At 40.0% G+C, this 21,068-nt stretch overlaps 1 protein-coding gene across 1 annotated transcript in view; it reads right to left on the bottom strand.

Moving 5' to 3' along the window:
- The window catches only part of LOC112255811 (gamma-2-syntrophin-like), an 88,115-nt gene that overhangs the window by 29,809 nt on the left and 37,238 nt on the right, over nucleotides 1-21,068 (bottom strand). Inside the window, exons 14-20 of the mRNA XM_042326238.1 lie at nucleotides 20,638-20,694; nucleotides 18,628-18,685; nucleotides 16,254-16,297; nucleotides 15,857-15,898; nucleotides 14,045-14,132; nucleotides 12,393-12,484; nucleotides 6,059-6,186 (exon numbers count right to left, since the gene is read on the bottom strand). Of these exons, the coding sequence (XP_042182172.1) occupies nucleotides 6,059-6,186; nucleotides 12,393-12,484; nucleotides 14,045-14,132; nucleotides 15,857-15,898; nucleotides 16,254-16,297; nucleotides 18,628-18,685; nucleotides 20,638-20,694 (509 nt within the window). The remainder of the gene's footprint in view (nucleotides 1-6,058; nucleotides 6,187-12,392; nucleotides 12,485-14,044; nucleotides 14,133-15,856; nucleotides 15,899-16,253; nucleotides 16,298-18,627; nucleotides 18,686-20,637; nucleotides 20,695-21,068) is intronic.

Genomic DNA, 21,068 nt, shown 5'->3' with positions numbered 1-21,068 from the left:
TGACAGAGGACAATAGAAATTCCATTAGTAAATTGAGGAAAAGCTAGGCGGACGAAGGGGTAGGATTAGTGATAGCCACATGTCCTGAAGTTGAATACATATGGCTTTTCTGCTGACTAGTCATAGAGAGTATGTTGAGATGAATAGAAACAGAAAACCTAGAGGACATCCAAGATATCAGCCAGGAAAATACTGTGAAATCCAAGATAACAGTAGCCAGGAAAATACTGTGAAATCCAAGAGGAGGAAGATGGATAGCTGTGATACTGATCCGAGAGGAAGAAGATGGATAGCTGTGATACTGATCCAAGAGGAAGAAGATGGATAGCTGTGATACTGATCCGAGAGGAAGAAGATGGATAGCTGTGATACTGATCCGAGAGGAAGAAGATGGATAGCTGTGATACTGATCCGAGAGGAAGAAGATGGATAGCTGTGATACTGATCCGAGAGGAAGAAGATGGATAGCTGTGATACTGATCCGAGAGGAAGAAGATGGATAGCTGTGATACTGATCCGAGAGGAAGAAGATGGATAGCTGTGAGACTGATCCGAGAGGAAGAAGATGGATAGTTGTGAGACTAATGCAAGAGAAAGAAGATGGATAGCTGTGATACTGATCCGAGAGGAAGAAGATGGATAGATGTGAGACTAATGCAAGAGGAGAAGATGGATAGCTGTGAGACTAATGCAAGAGGAGGAAGATGGATAGCTGTGAGACTAATGCAAGAGGAGGAAGATGGATAGCTGTGAGACTAATGCAAGAGGAGGAAGATGGATAGCTGTGAGACTAATGCAAGAGGAGGAAGATGGATAGCTGTGAGACTAATGCAAGAGGAAGAAGATGGATAGCTGTGAGACTAATGCAAGAGGAAGAAGATGGATAGCTGTGAGACTAATGCAAGAGGAGGAAGATGGATAGCTGTGAGACTAATGCAAGAGGAGGAAGATGGATAGCTGTGAGACTAATGCAAGAGGAGGAAGATGGATAGCTGTGAGACTAATGCAAGAGGAAGAAGATGGATAGCTGTGAGACTAATGCAAGAGGAGAAGACGGATAGCTGTGAGACTAATGCAAGAGGAAGAAGATGGATAGCTGTGAGACTAATGCAAGAGGAAGAAGATGGATAGCTGTGAGACTAATGCAAGAGGAGGAAGATGGATAGCTGTGAGACTAATGCAAGAGGAGGAAGATGGATAGCTGTGAGACTAATGCAAGAGGAGGAAGACGGATAGCTGTGAGACTAATGCAAGAGGAGGAAGATGGATAGCTGTGAGACTAATGCAAGAGGAAGAAGATGGATAGATGTGAGACTAATGCAAGAGGAGAAGACGGATAGCTGTGAGACTAATGCAAGAGGAAGAAGATGGATAGATGTGAGACTAATGCAAGAGGAGAAGATGGATAGCTGTGAGACTAATGCAAGAGGAGAAGACGGATAGCTGTGAGACTAATGCAAGAGGAAGAAGATGGATAGCTGTGAGACTAATGCAAGAGGAGGAAGATGGATAGCTGTGATACTGATCCAAGAGGAAGAAGATGGATAGCTGTGAGACTAATGCAAGAGGAAGAAGATGGATAGCTGTGATACTGATCCGAGAGGAGAAGACGGATAGATGTGAGACTAATCCAAGAGGTGGATAGACCTGTATCATATCCGGCCGTAATTGGGAGTCCCATGGGGTGGCGCACAATTGGCCCTGCGTCGTCCGGGATTGGCCGGGGTAGGCCGTCACTGTAAATAAGAATTTGTTCTAAATGGACTTGCCTACATAAATAAATAAATAAAAATGTATAATAAACAGCGAGTAGCTGCAGTGTAAAATTGTTCAGCAGTCTTATGGCTTGGGGGAAGAAGCTGTTAAGGAGCCTTTTGGTCCTAGACTTGAGAGAACAGTCTAGACTTTAGAGAACAGTGACCCCGAGTCTTTGACAATGTTTTGAGTCTGACAACGTATAGTATCGGAAGTCGGGAGTTTACATACACCTTCAGCCAAATACATTTAATCTCAGTATCTCACAATACCTGACATTTAAAATAAAAAAATCCCTGTCTAGGTCAGTTAGGATCACCACTTTCTTTTAACAATGTGAAATGTCAGAATAATAGTATAGAGAATTATTTATTCCAGCTTTCATTTCTTTAATCACATTCATAGTGGGTCAGAAGTATACATACACTCAATTAGTATTTGGTAGCATTGCCTTTAAATTGTTTAACTTGGGTCAAACGTTTCGGGTAGCCTTCCACAAGCTTCCCACAAAAAGCTGGGTGAATTTTGACCCATTCCTCCTGACAGAGCTGGTGTAACTGAGTCAAGTTTGTAGGCCTCCTTGCTCACAAACGCTTTTTCAGTTCTGCCCACAAATTTTCTATAGGATTGAGGTCTGGGTTTTGTGATGGTCACTCTAATACCTTGACTTTGTTGTCCTTAAGCCATTTCGCCACAACTTTGGAAGTGTGCTTGGAGTCATTGTCCATTTGGAAGACCCTGCGACAAAACTTCAACTTCCTAACTGATGTCGTGAGAGGTTGCTTCAATATATCCACATAATTTTCCTGTCTCATGATGCCATCTATTTTGTGAAGTGCACCAGTCCCTCCTGCAGCAAAGCACCCCCACAACATGATGCTGCCACCCCCATGCTTCATGGTTGGGATGGTGTTCTTCGGCTTGCAAGCCTCCCTCTTTTTCCTCCAAACATAACGATGGTCATTATGGCCAAACATTTATATATTTTTTCATCAGACCAGAGGACAATTCTCCAAAAGGTACAATCTTTGTCCCCATGTGCAGTTGCAAACCATAGTCTGGCTTTTTTATGGCAGTTTTAGAGCAGTGGCTTCTTCCTTGCTGAGCGGCCTTTCAGGTTATGTCGATATAGAACTCGTTTTAAATGTAGATAGATACTTTTGTACCTGTTTCCTCCAGCATCTTCACAAGGTCCTTTGCTGTTGTTCTGGGATTGATTTGCACCTTTCGCACCAAAGTACGTTCATCTCTAGGAGACAGAAAGCGTCTCCTTCCAGAGCGGTATGACGACTGCATGGTCCCATGGTGTTTATACTTGCGTACTATTGTTTGTACAGATGAACGTGGTACCTTCAGGCATTTGGAAATTGCTCCCAAGGATGAACCAGACTTGTGGAGGTCTACAATTGTTTTCTGAGGTCTTGGCTGATTTCTTTTGATTTTCCCATGATGTCAAGCAAAGAGGCACTGGGTTTGAAGGTAGGCCTTGATTGAAAAACACGAACTCAAAACAGGTGTTCCTTGTTCTTCATGATGCTCTCTGCGCTTTTAACGGACCTCTGAGACTATCACAGTGCAGGTGCATTTATACAGAGACTTGATTACACACAGGTGGATTGTATTTATCATCATTAGTCATTTAGGTCAACATTGGATCATTCAGAGATCCTCACTGAACTTCTGGAGAGAGTTTGCTGCACTGAAAGTAAAGGGGCTGAATAATTTTGCACGCCCAATTTTTCAGTTTTTGATTTGTTAAAAAAGTTTGAAATATCCAATAAATGTCGTTCCACTTCATGATTGTGTCCCACTTGTTGTTGATTCTTCACAAAAAAATACAGTTTTATATCTTTATGTTTGAAGCCTGAAATGTGGCAAAAGGTCGCAAAGTTCAAGGGGGCCGAATACTTTCGCAAGGCACTGTATGTATGCATGTATGCAAGTACAGATGAAGTGGGAAGTTTACATACACCTCAGCCTAATACATTTAAAGTCAGTTTTTCACAATCCCTGACATTTAATCCTAGTAAAAATTCCCTGTTTTAAGTCAGCTAGGCTCACCACTTTATTTTAAGGATGTGAAATGTTAGAATAATAGTAGAGAGAATGATTTATTTCAGCTTTTATATCTTTCATCACATTCCCAGTGGGTCAGAAGTTTACATACACTCAATTAGTATTTGGTAGCATTGCCTTTAAATTGTTTAACTTGGGCCAAACATTTTGGGTAGCCTTCCAAAAGCTTCCCACAATAAGATGGGTGAATTTTGGCCCATTCCTGGCAAAGCTGATGTAACTGAGTTAGGTTTGTAGGCCTCCTTGCCTGTACACGCTTTTTCAGGGGGTGTCAAGAGCAATCGAGACTTTAATAAGAGCAATAGAGACAGGGAGCTTGTGGGATAATGATTTAGAAGGTGAGGATAATGATGTGGCTGGTGGGGATAATGATGTAGCTGGTGGGGATAATGATGTAGCTGGTGGGGATAATGATGTAGCTGGTGGGGATAATGATGTAGCTGGTGGGGATAATGATGTAGCCGGTGGGAATAATGATTTAGAAGGTGAGGATAATGATATAGACCATGGAGATAATGATTTAACTGGTGGGATAATGATTTAGCTGGTGGGATAATGATGTAGACCATGGAGATAATGATTTAACTGGTGGGATAATGATTTAGCTGGTGGGATAATGATGCAGCTGGTGGGATAATGATGTGGCTGGTGGGGATAATGATGTAGCTGGTGGGATAATGATGTAGACCATGGAGATAATGATTTAACTGGTGGGATAATGATTTAGCTGGTGGGATAATGATATAGCCGGTGGGAATAATGATTTAGAAGGTGAGGATAATGATGTAGACCATGGAGATAATGATTTAACTGGTGGGATAATGATTTAGCTGGTGGGATAATGATGTGGCTGGTGGGATAATGATGTAGACCATGGAGATAATGATTTAACTGGTGGGATAATGATATAGCTGGTGGGATAATGATGTGGCTGGTGGGGATAATGATGTAGACCATGGAGATAATGATTTAACTGGTGGGATAATGATTTAACTGGTGGGATAATGATATAGCCGGTGGGAATAATGATTTAGAAGGTGAGGATAATGATGTAGACCATGGAGATAATGATTTAACTGGTGGGATAATGATTTAGCTGGTGGGATAATGATGTGGCTGGTGGGATAATGATGTAGACCATGGAGATAATGATTTAACTGGTGGGATAATGATATAGCTGGTGGGATAATGATGTGGCTGGTGGGGATAATGATGTAGACCATGGAGATAATGATTTAACTGGTGGGATAATGATTTAGCTGGTGGGATAATGATGCAGCTGGTGGGATAATCATGTGGATGGTAGGGATCATTATGTAGCTGGTGGGGGAAATGATGTAGATGGTGGGGGGTAATGATGACAAGAGAGAGAAAGAATCTTGTTCACAGATGATTCATGTCTCATGTTTACATACACATTCTGGTAAAAAGTTCATCATAACCACTCTGTTATTCAAATGAAGTTATGCCACGTTGTTAACGATAATAACACTAATACGGTATCATCCTTCATTAGGATTGAACTCATAAAATGGAATATCTGCAATCAAGAAGTTGTTTGCATCAGACATACGTCCACTCAATCTCTGTCTGATGTTTATTTGAAGGATCTTAAATCTTCCCATTAATATGGCCGAAGAAATGCTTTACTTCTCATAAAATATGTCCACTTAGTCTCGTCTTCACGGATTCAGCGTGAAAAGTGTGATAATGGGTATCAATACAATTTATTTTATTTTATTATACTTCCACTCTTTTCATACATGGTATTCACTTTTCTTTGGAATTGACAGAAACAAGCACCATAATGCATCATATTGTATCAGGTTGTGACTAACAACGATAACTTATTTGAGTTCTACGTAAGAAAGATACCACTTGTTTTCTTTCTAAATAACAGCTCCACTAGGGATCTAGAGGACGGCCATATCTCTTACATCATGTTATCTACTAGCAGAGGAAGGAATGAAAATAACATTTCCTGGGACTTCCTGCCTTCATTTGATATTGTTTAAATCTGTAAAAAAGAACAAATTCAGTGTTTTACAGTTAAACCTTCCCATCCTATCATGGCTTCACCATCTGACCTTTTAACACATTGCATGCCTGTGCATAGATATTGGAGTTGCAACCTTTCACCTAAATGAAAAGTGCTTGCAAAACCAACAGCAGCGCTTGGTGAACTGTGCGCCTCAGAGGTGAATTTCATCACACAGGATTACCTTACCTTAATTTATCCGTTCCGGCTTTGTATTTGGAGACTCGGGCCATCAGCAAGGGTAGGGACACTGCATCCAGCCAGCGCTTCTCATACTTTGGTTCATTAGCCGAGGGTGAGGAAGGCGAGGATGGAGCCTACATGGTACAAGTGAAGAAGACAGTGATGGTCTCGTCTCAATCACAGGCTAGGTCACTTTAATCATTGTGCATTCAAAGTGCATTCGAAAACAACAATGTCCTACTTTCAGTTCCTATTGCACTTGAAAGGATGATATCCTTGTTACTTCCTAGCTACTGTATGCTATTAATTATTGATGATCATTATGGTCACCTAGCGAGCACACCTTTTACTTACTGTGTCCTGGGATTTCACAATGGCATTTCTCTACAAGTCAATCGCAGCACCTGGCACATATTCTTGCACAAATTATTTGCTTTTCCCCCCCTCTGAGCAAATCAAAGGCTATAACCAATTATGTCTACTTTTCAGAGCAAATGATTCTCCCTTTGTCAGTTCATGTAGAGAGCAATTAGAGACCAATGCTTAATAATTACACTTGACTTTCAAGTTGTGCTGCGCAAGGGAGTGGTAAAGATTACAAGAAATGGAATACTATCGGCACGTCAACACGGATTAGAGTGACGAGTTGTCAGTTTTCACCAAGGACCTGGGAAACAAGATGCTAAGCTGCCACTCTTGTCCTTCATATCATTCACTCTTCCATAGCTTATGATATTTCTGAGACGACAAAATAGACCGAAGTGTAATTATTTTGGAGGCATGTAAATGAATCCATAGGAAGTTATCCGGGGGGCAATGAAAGGAAAACACTGTCAATCATTTCAATGTCAACGCCACATACAGGAGATGACAAGCTTAGAGAATTATAATCACCTGCAGGCAAGCACACACAAGAATGCTAAAGGAAGGCAAAATAGTGGGGAAATATTGTCTGGGTTAAGCATTATGTGTTAACTATGCAATTACAGGCCACTATGTTTTCTCACCAGCAGTGTCATCTACACGCTTAGAAAAAAAGGGGTTCCACAAGGGTTCTTTGGCTGTCCCCATATGAGAACCCTTTTGGGATCCAGGTAGAAACCTTTTGGGATCCAGGTAGAACCCTTTTGGGATCCAGGTAGAACCCTTTTGGGATCCAGGTAGAACTCTCTGTGGAAAGGGTTCTACATGGAACCCAAAAGAGTACTACCTGGAAGCAAAATGGTTCTACCTAGAACCAAAAAGGGATCTTCAAAGGGTTCTCCTGTCAGGCCAGCCAAATAACCCTTTTAGGTTAAAGATAGCACCTTTCTTTCTAAGATCGTACCTCCTTTAGTTGCAGAGAGAATCGGGTGAAAAAGGCCAGTCAACCATGTTTTCCAGTATTTAGTCTACATGGTTTCCAGTATTTAGTCTACATGGTTTCCAGTATTTAGTCTACATGGTTTCCAGTATTTAGTCTACATGGTTTCCAGTATTTAGTCTACATGGTTTCCAGTATTTAGTCTACATGGTTTCCAGTATTTAGTCTACATGGTTTCTATTATTTAGTCTACATGGTTTCTAGTATTTAGTCTACATGGTTTTTAGTATTTAGTCTACATGGTTTTTATTATTTAGTCTACATGGTTTCTAGTATTTAGTCTACATGGTTTTTAGTATTTAGTCTACATGGTTTTTAGTATTTAGTCTACATGGTTTTTAGTATTTAGTCTACATGGTTTTTAGTATTTAGTCTACATGGTTTTTAGTATTTAGTCTACATGGTTTCCAGTATTTAGTCTACATGGTTTCCAGGATTTAGTCTACATGGTTTTTAGTATTTAGTCTACATGGTTTTTAGTATTTAGTCTACATGGTTTCCAGTATTTAGTCTACATGGTTTCCAGGATTTAGTCTACATGGTTTCCAGTATTTAGTCTACATGGTTTCCAGGATTTAGTCTACATGGTTTCCAGGATTTAGTCTACATGGTTTCTAGTATTTAGTTTACATGGTTTCCAGTACAAAAAGTAATTGAATGCAAATAGATTTATCCACAGGGGATTGGGAGAATATATGGCAACAAGGAATGAACAGGGATACAAGATGCAATGAGTACAAAAGGGACAGTAGAGTCAGGGGGATAGAAAGAGTCTGGGAGAGGGGGGCAATATTCAGTATACACACACACACACTACATGGTTTCCAGTATTCAGTCTACATGGTTTCCAGTATTTAGTCTACATGGTGTCCAGTATTTAGTCTACATGGTGTCTAGTATTTAGTCTACATGGTTTCTATTATTTAGTCTACATGGTTTCCAGTATTTAGTCTACATGGTGTCTAGTATTTAGTCTACATGGTTTATGTTATTTAGTCTACATGGTGTCTAGTATTTAGTCTACATGGTTTCTAGTATTTAGTCTACATGGTGTCCAGTATTTAGTCTACATGGTGTCCAGTATTTAGTCTACATGGTGTCTAGTATTTAGTCTACATGGTTTCCAGTATTTAGTCTACATGGTGTCTAGTATTTAGTCTACATGGTGTCTAGTATTTAGTCTACATGGTTTCTAGTATTTAGTCTACATGGTGTCCAGTATTTAGTCTACATGGTGTCTAGTATTTAGTCTACATGGTTTCTAGTATTTAGTCTACATGGTGTCCAGTATTTAGTCTACATGGTGTCCAGTATTTAGTCTACATGGTGTCCAGTATTTAGTCTACATGGTGTCCAGTATTTAGTCTACATGGTGTCTAGTATTTAGTCTACATGGTGTCCAGTATTTAGTCTACATGGTGTCTAGTATTTAGTCTACATGGTGTCCAGTATTTAGTCTACATGGTGTCTAGTATTTAGTCTACATGGTGTCTAGTATTTAGTCTACATGGTGTCCAGTATTTAGTCTACATGGTGTCTAGTATTTAGTCTACATGGTGTCCAGTATTTAGTCTACATGGTGTCCAGTATTTAGTCTACATGGTGTCTAGTATTTAGTCTACATGGTGTCCAGTATTTAGTCTACATGGTGTCCAGTATTTAGTCTACATGGTGTCTAGTATTTAGTCTACATGGTTTCTATTATTTAGTCTACATGGTTTCCAGTATTTAGTCTACATGGTGTCTAGTATTTAGTCTACATGGTTTATGTTATTTAGTCTACATGGTGTCTAGTATTTAGTCTACATGGTTTCTAGTATTTAGTCTACATGGTGTCTAGTATTTAGTCTACATGGTGTCTAGTATTTAGTCTACATGGTTTCTAGTATTTAGTCTACATGGTGTCTAGTATTTAGTCTACATGGTTTCTAGTATTTAGTCTACATGGTTGAAAGTTTGTTCACTGATATATTATACCATCCTGTAGAAGAAACCAAATTAAAACATGGCTGTCATTTCAGTCCTACTTTTTCACTATGAAAAACACTAGGAGGCATAATTGATACTGCATTGAAAAAAAGCATGAATAAAAACAAATGCTTTAAGGAAATAATAAAACAAATGAGACTTGTGTTCGCCTACTACTCTTGACTGGAGCAGTTTGTCGTAGCGTGAAGCTTTTGCTATTGTATGTTGTTGACCTCATGAGGGTCTTTTATGGTTAGAAAACGGGCCAGCTAATCATGTTTGTCAGCCACCTGCCCTCTCAACCTCAGAATTTAATGTAGAGAACCCAGCCAGCTGATCTATTATGAGAACCCAGCCAGCTGATCTATTATGAGAACCCAGCCAGCTGATCTATTATGAGAACCCAGCCAGCTAATCTATTATGAGAACCCAGACAGCTGATCTATTATGAGAACCCAGCCAGCTAATCTATTATGAGAACCCAGCCAGCTGATCTATTATGAGAACCCAGACAGCTGATCTATTATGAGAACCCAGCCAGCTAATCTATTATGAGAACCCAGACAGCTGATCTATTATGAGAACCCAGACAGCTAATCTATTATGAGAACCCAGACAGCTGATCTATTATGAGAACCCAGACAGCTGATCTATTATGAGAACCCAGACAGCTGATCTATTATGAGAACCCAGACAGCTGATCTATTATGAGAACCCAGACAGCTGATCTATTATGAGAACCCCTTAGAGCTGATCCACGATGTCGCATTAAGTCAAAACCTGACCTGTTTACGCATAGGTAAGCATGTGTCAGAGTATATTCTCCCACAGTTGAAAAGAACACATTAATGCAGTAATAGTGCAGTGAATACAATGATAATATAGTTAATGCAGTGATTATGCAGTGATACTGCAGCGAATACAGTGACCATGTTGTTAATACAGTGATAGTGCAGTGATTATGCAGTGCGTATACAGTGATACTGCAGTGAATACAGTGGCCATGTTGTTAATACAGTGATAATGCAGTGATTATGCAGTGCGTATACAGTGATACTGCAGTGAATACAGTGGCCATGTTGTTAATACAGTGCTAATGCAGTGATTATGTAGTGATTATGCCGTGAGTATACAGTGATACTGCAGCGAATACAGTGGCCACGCTGTTAATGCAGTGATAATGCAGTGATTATGTGGTGATTATGCAGTGAGTATACAGTGATACGGCAGTGAATACAGTGACAACACCGTTAATATAGTGATAATGCAGAGATGATGCAGCGATACTGCAATTGAATACAGTGATAATGCAGAGATGATGCAGCGATACTGCAATTGAATACAGTGATAATGCAGTCCACAGAGCTCAGTGCTCCAGGATTGACATTCTCTAGCTGTTCGGGAAGATAACAATAGACTGTACAGACACAGGGCTAGATTTCCTCTGAAAATGGGGCCTTCCGACGTCCTTCCTGCGCCATCCTAAATATTTCATGTTCAAAGACTATCAGGGAATGAAGTCTTTTGAGAATTGAATATGCTACACTCATTCATAATAAAGCTTACGGTCAGTCAGGTACGAATACTAGAGATTACAAAACACAATTGGAGTGTGCTTTTGGTTTCCATCAGGTGTGAATCTATAGATAGCTGTTGCAAGAAGGACCATTTGCATGGCAGGAAATGTGCATGCTGGGAAAATATTCTGCAGTGTTTTTAGACCAGGAACATTCAAATCACCGTGAAGAATGTAGAATGGGAAACCACTCACAATCTAGCTGCAAGACAAGGAACAATTGGCCAGTTAAAATATTTTTGTAGCATGTACTAACGGTCTCGGGTTTCAATAGTACACTCAGTTTCCCCTATTGCCATTAGATCGCAGAGGTTCAAGATGTTTTTCAGGGAGACAGGTCTCATGAGAGTGATGTTACTATGAAATGGCATCGCTACAGCACGTAGGCTACGTTTCCTCTCTGGGATACCATGTGAGGAGCCACAACAGCATCCTGCCCTCCTAAACTAGTCCCTGTCATATCCACTAAGATATGACATATCCACTAAGATATTACATATCCACTAAGATATGACATATCCACTAAGATATGACATATCCACTAAGATATGACATATCCACTAAGATATGACATATCCACTAAGATATGACATATCCACTAAGATATGTCATATCCACTAAGATATGTCATATCCACTAAGATATGACATATCCACTAAGATATGTCATATCCACTAAGATATGTCATATCCACTAAGATATGACATATCCACTAAGATATGACATATCCACTAAGATATGACATATCCACTAAGATATGACATATCCACTAAGATATGACATATCCACTAAGATATGACATATCCACTAAGATATGACATATCCACTAAGATATGACATATCCACTAAGATATGACATATCCACTAAGATATGTCATATCCACTAAGATATGTCATATCCACTAAGATATGACATATCCACTAAGATATGTCATATCCACTAAGATATGACATATCCACTAAGATATGACATATCCACTAAGATATGACATATCCACTAAGATATGACATATCCACTAAGATATGACATATCCACTAAGATATCTACTACAGAATCTGGGAGTTGTTATAAACATGGGTTACATTACTTCAGGGCTGAGGAAGGCAACGTCACTTTGCCACATGCTAAGATCACTCTGATTGGCTTCCATCTACATCATTGGTTCACTGCCAAGTGAGTATGGTTGTAGCAATGCTTTGTTTATTTCAAGAATTGTGCTTTAAATCTGGCTACGGGGAGACTGTAGGAATACCTGTCAACTTCCATCCTCACCGCCTCCCTCAGTCTAAACCAGATATCAAATCCTCAAACCGGGTATTGGGAGCTTTCTCAAATTGTCAGTTTGTATTAGTGTGACTTTAATGCATGCTACTGGAATCACAAGCACATTTAATGGAAGAAAAACAATGCAATTGTATAAAGGTTTACTTACTGTGTTGCTAGAATTCCCATTTAAATGTAAACCACTGTCAAATAGTGGTGAAGATACTCTGCTACTTTGATCAGCGGGTGGTACAGGAGAGCCTGAAAACCATGAGAGCAAATGTTATATTGTTGAAACATGAAATACTTCATGTGTTCAGCCTCAGCCGCAGAATCAGCCTGAGAATCAGCCTCAGTCTCAGAATCAGCCTGAGAATCAGCCTCAGTCTCAGAATCAGCCTGAGAATCAGCCTCAGTCTCAGAATCAGCCTGAGAATCAGCCTCAGTCTCAGAATCAGCCTGAGAATCAGCCTCAGTCTCAGAATCAGCCTGAGAATCAGCCTCAGTCTCAGAATCAGCCTGAGAATCAGCCTCAGTCTCAGAATCAGCATCAGAATCAGCCTGAGAATCAGCCTCAGTCTCAGAATCAGCATCAGAATCAGCCTGAGAATCAGCCTGAGAATCAGCCTCAAAATCAGCCTCAAAATCAGCCTTAGGCTCTACCTCAATCACCTTTATAGGCCAGGTTCATGTACAGTACATGAACAGAATGTGTTTTAGTGATATCATGCTGCCACAGTAAACAGAATAAACAGACAGAATATTGAATATATATATAGACAGAATATATATATATATATATATATATATATATATATATATATAATGTACAGATGATAAACATTGTATACAGTATAGAGACAGCATTGTTCCCTCAATCCAAAAGTTTACAAAAAAAACAGACGAGCAGCGACCAAACACCATGACTGCCTCTTTGGGCACTTCAGTTATCATAACACCATGACTGCTTCTCTGGGCACCTCAGGTATCATAACACCATGACTGCCTCTCTGGGCACCTCAGGTATCATAACACCATGACTGCCTCTCTGGGCACCACAGGTATCATAACACCGTGGCCAGTCAGTAGAGAATCTTAAGATTCTTGTGCTAGTATGTGTCTAACCTGGGACCCGGACCATGTGGTTCATTAGCATAGCTAAGAATACAACTAGGTCTAATGGAGCTCTTTTTACACTCTCTCATCCAACCAATCAGCATAAAGCTCTACTTCTTCATTGTTGAGTCATCAAGCCCGACAACTTCAAAGGTCCATTTCTAGACTCAATAAGGTTGCTAGGATTCTGGACATCAAAGCTATTGGGTGCTATTGGGTGCTATTGGGTGCTAAAACAGACCAAAGAAAACAACCTTCAATGTAAGAGCAGATGACAGCAGTCTGTTGCATGACTTTCCCCTTCACTGTGTATTCTTGCATGCTGTAGGTCAAGCAGGGAGGCCAACAAAAACAAATGCAGGTGTTTGATGTGGCATTAGCTTAGGTACTGAAGCCCCAGCTACTGTTCTAGCCAATCTTCTGAAGAATACAGCAAACCTCAGAGGTTAATAAAAATAACTAGGCATGTCAGTTAAGAACAAATTCGTATTTACAATAACGACCTACACCGGCCAAACCTGGGCCAATTGTGCGCCACCCTATGGGACTGCCAATCACGGGCGGTTGTGATACAACCTGGATTTGAACCAGGGTATCTGTAGTGATGCCACTAGCACAACAACTCCTCTCCATTTTTTGAATGCGTAGTTACAGTACAGAATACGACATGAAACATGTAATGGTGAATCCACTCAGAACTCTTACCCAATGGGAGCTTTAGAAAAGATGGAACTTCCCTGAGGTACCGCACAGTGATGGTGACTTCCTCCCCGGCAGTCCGCAGGAGATGAACCTGCCAGAGGAGAGAGAGAGAGAGAGAGAGAGGGAGAGAAAGGGAGGATGAGAGAGAGAGAGAGAGAGAGAGAGAGAGAGAGAGAGAGAGAGAGAGAGAGAGAGAGTGAGAGAAAGGGAGGATGAGAGAGAGAGAGAGAGAGAGAGAGATGAGAGGATGATGAGAGAGATAGAGAGGGAGAGAGAGAGGATGAGAGAGAGAGAGAGAGAGATGATGAGAGTGAGAGAGGGGAGAGAGAGAGAGAGGATGAGAGAGAGAGAGAGAGAGAGATGAGAGAGAGAGAGGATGAGAGAGGTTGAGAGAGAGAGAGAGAGAGAGGATGAGAGAGAGAGAGAGAGAGAGAGAGGATGAGAGAGGATGAGAGAGAGAGAGAGAGAGAGAGAGAGAGAGAGAGAGAGAGGGGATGAGAGAGAGAGTGAGAGAGAGGATGAGAGAGAGAGGATGAGAGAGAGAGAGAGAGAGAGAGAGGGGGGATGAGAGAGAGAATGAGAGCTTGTCATCTCAGATGAATAAAATAACAAGCCACAAGTACATGTAGCTGTACAGCACTTAAGCACACGCAACGCACCACTTGAGCAAAATACAGAATATGCAATCAGCAGTTAAGCCCTGTCTGAATTGATGTCACTTCAGTAATCACATACAATACTATAACTTCAAATATAGCCATTCATTTGCCTGGTGAGAAGCTAGCAAAATACAAGCCAATAATATAAAGTAATTACTCTCTCAATGTCTGAGATCACACAAACCCATTATCTGATTTCTAGAAGGTATCTGCACTTGATATGGCACAGACAGAGCCAAGTCAAGAAATAAGGTTGTTTTTTAGCAGTAGGCCTACAATTATACAAATGTTCATGCTTATTTTTCAGATTTGTATCCGAATGAAAGCCTTTCCTTTCCAACTACCCTCAGCTTTATTGTCAACAATTAATATATTCTACTTCTTCCCAACAACATCAGTCGTTTGCCCTTGTTGCTATAGCTGGTGACTATTGAGGCAGCTTGACTATATACGCTTTACATTTTCCCGAAATGAATTGCTCATGATGTCTCTGACGTTCTGGAGGTGAATAGAAGAGAACAGCTGTTTGGCGCTAAGTAGAGAGAGACAGAGAGAGAGAGAGAGGGGGAGAGACAGAGAGAGAGAGAGAGAGAGAGAGAGAGAGAGAGAGAGAGAGAGAGAGAGAGAGAGAGAGAGAGAGATAGAGAGAGAGAGAGAGAGATAGAGAGAGAGAGAGGGGGAGAGACAGAGAGAGAGAGAGAGAGAGAGAGAGAGAGAGAGAGACAGAGAGAGAGAGAGAGAGAGAGAGAGAGAGAGAGAGAGAGAGAGAGAGAGAGGGGAGAGAGAGAGAGAGAGAGAGAGAGAGAGAGAGAGAGAGAGAGAGAGAGAGAGAGAGAGAGAGAGAGACAGAGAGAGAGAGAGAGAGAGAGATAGATAGAGAGAGAGCATGAGAGCAAGAATTGCTGATAGTTCCCCTAAACTCGGAGACTCAAGTTCTGTGCAGCTTTTGTCTAATGAATATACTCCATATCGATTTGTCACAGTCAGGACGAGAAAACAAGACAAACTAAATTAGCCTCCAGTATGACATGACAGAGCTGTTCGCTTGACGAAGCATGTCTCAGCTTTTGGCAATCACATGGAATGATTTTGCTTTCCAATCTGGGAAAAGAGTACGTGACAATGTCTGTGCAGCAGCTAATTAAATTATACTCACAACTTCTTCATGACTACAATGTTCGACATTAATGCCATTGATCTAAACAGAGTAAAGGAGAAAGTATGAAGCACAGTGTGGCAAACTAACTGATTTAAAAGTGTCATTGTAAATATTGTTTGGTTATTTTACAGCCACGCGTTGAATCTGATGAGAGACACACAGAGCAGAAAAGGTAAGCAAATAAATATACATTTTTGTTTATCGGTTGGATCTATGATCAAATTCTAATTTTATGTATTTTGTAGCCGGGTCAAATAGCATCTTTTGAAATTACAACTCACACTCCAATGGAAGAGGGCAGCTCAATTCAAATTCAAAAGAGCATATCTCTCTGTCTCTGACCTCTGACCTCAGGCAGCTTTGACAGATAAAAGCTAAGAGCCAGTGCACTAACCTGTAACATAGCGTCCCCGACGAATAGCTTCCCAGTTTGATCTGCTGCAGGAGGCAATCGTTGAGTGTCAAAGGTTAATGAAAACATTAGAAAATAATTACTAATTCCCATTCACGATGGAAATAGCAATCAATGTTCCTGTCTGCTTAATCTCCTCTGACACCATAGAGCTCTCAGGAACACAGGAAACCATGAAATATGGAACTAATAAGTCATTTGCAGCAGCGATTTACAAAACAATGACACTTCTTAACTGGTGAAAAGATTTCCATGGCTCTCTGAAGAAGGATGTTAACTTTCCTCTAGTTAATTAAAGACACGTTCCTCTCTGAAGAAGGATGTTAACTTTCCTCTGGTTAATTAAAGACATGTTCCTCTCTGAAGAAGGATGTTAACTTTCCTCTGGTTAATTAAAGACATGTTCCTCTCTGAAGAAGGATGTTAACTTTCCTCTAGTTAATTAAAGACATGTTCCTCTCTGAAGAAGGATGTTAACTTTCCTCTGGTTAATTAAAGACATGTTCCTCTCTGAAGAAGGATGTTAACTTTCCTCTGGTTAATTAAAGACATGTTCCTCTCTGAAGAAGGATGTTAACTTTCCTCTAGTTAATTAAAGACATGTTCCTCTCTGGTTTATTAGAGGCAGGACGTTAACTTTCCTCTAGTTAATTAAAGACATGTTCCTCTCTGGTTTATTAGAGGCAGGATGTTAACTTTCCTCTGGTTAATTAAAGACATGTTCCTCTCTGAAGAAGGATGTTAACTTTCCTCTAGTTAATTAAAGACATGTTCCTCTCTGAAGAAGGATGTTAACTTTCCTCTAGTTAATTAAAGACATGTTCCTCTCTGAAGAAGGATGTTAACTTTCCTCTAGTTAATTAAAGACATGTTCCTCTCTGAAGAAGGATGTTAACTTTCCTCTGGTTAATTAAAGACATGTTCGTCTCTGAAGAAGGATGTTAACTTTCCTCTGGTTAATTAAAGACATGTTCCTCTCTGGTTAATTAAAGACATGTTCCTCTCTGAAGAAGGATGTTAACTTTCCTCTAGTTAATTAAAGACATGTTCCTCTCTGGTTTATTAGAGGCAGGACATTAACTTTCCTCTCTGAAGAAGGATGTTAACTTTCCTCTGGTTAATTAAAGACATGTTCCTCTCTGAAGAAGGATGTTAACTTTCCTCTGGTTAATTAAAGACATGTTCCTCTCTGGTTTATTAGAGGCAGGACGTTAACTTTCCTCTCTGGTTAATTAAATACATGTTCCTCTCTGAAGAAGGATGTTAACTTTCCTCTAGTTAATTAAAGACATGTTCGTCTCTGGTTTATTAGAGGCAGGACGTTAACTTTCCTCTCTGGTTAATTAAAGACATGTTCCTATCTGGTTAATTAAAGACATGTTCCTCTCTGGTTAATTAAAGACATGTTCCTCTCTGGTTAATTAAAGACATGTTCCTATGGTTAATTAAAGACATGTTCCTCTCTGGTTAATTAAAGACATGTTCCTCTCTGGTTAATTAAAGACATGTTCCTCTCTGGTTAATTAAAGACATGTTCCTCTCTGGTTAATTAAAGACATGTTCCTCTCTGGTTAATTAAAGACATGTTCCTCTCTGGTTAATTAAAGACATGTTCCTCTCTGGTTAATTAAAGACATGTTCCTCTCTGGTTAATTAAAGGCATGTTCCTCTCTGGTTAATTAAAGACATGTTCCTCTCTGGTTAATTAAAGGCATGTTCCTCTCTGGTTAATTAAAGGCATGTTCCTCTCTGGTTAATTAAAGGCATGTTCCTCTCTGGTTAATTAAAGACATGTTCCTCTCTGGTTAATTAAAGGCATGTTCCTCTCTGGTTAATTAAAGACATGTTCCTCTCTGGTTAATTAAAGACATGTTCCTCTCTGGTTAATTAAAGACATGTTTCTCTCTGGTTAATTAAAGACATGTTCCTCTCTGGTTAATTAAAGACATGTTCCTCTCTGGTTAATTAAAGGCATGTTCCTCTCTGGTTAATTAAAGACATGTTCCTCTCTGGTTAATTAAAGGCATGTTCCTCTCTGGGTTATTAGAGGCATGAATTCATGCTTTCACTTACAGAAGGGGGGTTCTAATAGCTAAGTTGAAACAGAACGTGTCTAGTTTCTATCCATTACAATTAAACCACTGATTTATACCTCATCAGCAGATTTCCATCTATACCTTAGCAACTGCATTCTGGTTTAGTAGTCATACAGTAACTGCATGACATAAAAGCAACTTAACCTAAAATGTTGTAAATTGATATCCTTCTTAACAGCAGTGTAAATGTCAGATGTTTCAGTCCACATCATTGACGGTTGATTCAGTCCACATCACTGGGAGAAACTTTCAATACTTACCTGCTTGATCTTTAAACATCTTTGAAATGACCACAGGCACGTTATGCTCAGCACCGCCCTGAGAGTCACAAGAGAAAGGTCATTATTAATCACAAAGTGTAACATTTATATAAATCTACGGAAAATATGCACTGAACAAGCAAGCAGATCAAAGTTTCAATCCACAAAGAACTGTACGTTGATATACAGTTGAAGTCGGAAGTTTACATACCCTTAAGTTGGAGTCATTAAAACTCGTTTTTCAACCTCTCCACAAATGTTTTGTTAACAAACTATAGTTTTGGCAAGTCGGTTAAGGACATCGACTTTGTGCATGACACAAGTAATTTTTCCAACAATTGTTTACAGACAGATTATTTCACTTATAATTCACTGTATCACAATTTCAGTGGGTCAGAAGTTTACATACACTAAGTTGACTGTGCCTTTAAACAGCTTCGAAAATTCCAGAAAATTATGTGGCTTAGAAGCTTCTGATAGGCTAATTGACATAATTTACATAATTTGAGTCAATTGGAGGTGTACCTGTGGATGTATTTCAAGGCCTACCTTCAAACTTAGTGCCTCTTTGCTTGACATCATGGGAAAATCAAAAGAAATCAGCCAAGAGCTCAGAAAAAAATTGTAGACCTCCACAAGTCTGGTTTGTCCTTGGGAACAATTTCCAAACACCTGAAGGTACCACGTTCATCTGTACAAATAATAGTATGCAAGTATAAACACCATGGGACCACGCAGCCATCATACCGCTCAGGAAGAAGAAGTGTTCTGTCTCCTAGAGATGAACGTACTTTGGTGTGAATCCCAGAACAACAGCAAAGGACCTTGTAAAAAAAAGTATCTATATCCACAGTAAAATGAGTCCTATATCGACATAGCCTGAAAGGCTGCTCAGCAAGGAAGAAGCCACTGCTCCAAAACCGCCATAAAAAGCCAGACTGCGGTTTGCAACTCCACATGGGGACAAAGATTGTACTTTTTGGAGAAATGTCCTCTGGTCTGATGAAACAAAAATAGAACTGTTTGGATGAAAAAGGGGGAGGCTTGCAAGCCGAAGAACACCATCCCAACCGTGAAGCATGGGGGTGGCAGCATTATGTTGTGGAGGTGCTTTGCTGCAGGAGGGACTGGTGCTTTTCACAAAATAGATGGCATCATGAGGCAGGAAAATTATGTGTATATATTGAGAAAAAAAAAAACATCTCAAGACATCAGTTGGGTCTTCCAAATGGACAATGACCCCAAGCATACTTCCAAAGTTGTGGCAAAATGGCTTAAAGACAACAAAGTCAAGGTATTGGAGTGGCCATCACAAAGCCCTGACCTCAATCCTATAGAATATTCGTGGGCAGAACTGAAAAAGCGTGTGCGAGCAAGGAGGCCTATAAACCTGACTCAGTTATACCAGCTCTGTCAGGAGGAATGGGCCAAAATTCACCCAACTTACTGTGGGAAGCTTGTGGAAGGCTACCCGAAAAGTTTGATCCAAGTTAAACAATTTAAAGGCAATGCTACCAAGTACTAATTGAGTTTATGTAAACTTCTGACCCACTGGGAATGTGATAAAATAAATAAAAGCTGAAATTATTCTCTCTACTATTATTCTGACATTTCACATTCTTAAATTAAAGTGGTGATCATAACTGACCTAAAACAGGGAATTGTTACTTGTATTAAATTATAAGAATTTTGAAAATCTGAGTTTAAATGTATTTGGCTAAGGTGTATGTAAACTTCCGACTTTCAACTGTAGCAGACACAGTAACTTCCTTATCTGTACCATGTGTGAACTGTACGTTGTTCTAGCAGACACAGTAACTTCCTTATCTGTACCATGTGTGAACTGTACGTTGTTCTAGCAGACACAGTAACTTCCTTATCTGTACCATGTGTGAACTGTACGTTGTTCTAGCAGACACAGTACCAGGAACTTCCTCATCTATACCATGTATGCATTCAAATCTCCTAATAAAGGCCCAATATTTTTATTGATGAAAATGAACCACTTACTTTGATGCTTATACCCAGACCTCCAGCTGCCTGTCTTCGGAGTACGACAGTTCTGTGCTTTAAAAAATGGGAATTGACCTTGGTAAAATAATATTGAAATATTGAAACAAGTTTGGAGTGTAACACTGTGGTGCTAAATTTCCAGTTGATAGTCTTTACGATCAAAAGCAAAACATTAAAAGATACAGCATGCCTCCATAGAAAAACATAAAGAACGCAGTAACAGCTTCTTATCAGGGGTGGACTGGGACAAGAATCCGTCCCTGGCACTTTATCCACACCAGCCCATATCACAGTGCCTGCTGCCAACTCCCACCGGATACCATTTTGATGTCTTTGTGTCCAGTATGAAGGAAGTTCGAGGTAGGTTAGAATGCTAGTAGATACCCATAGACTTCCAGTCGTTGCGCTAACGCTAGTTAGCATTGGCT

Source organism: Oncorhynchus tshawytscha, linkage group LG08, assembly GCF_018296145.1.
Source record: "Oncorhynchus tshawytscha isolate Ot180627B linkage group LG08, Otsh_v2.0, whole genome shotgun sequence".
Lineage (NCBI taxonomy): Eukaryota > Metazoa > Chordata > Actinopteri > Salmoniformes > Salmonidae > Oncorhynchus > Oncorhynchus tshawytscha.
Note: the sequence above shows the minus strand (reverse complement) of the source record. Positions and strands in the feature narration are given on the sequence as shown.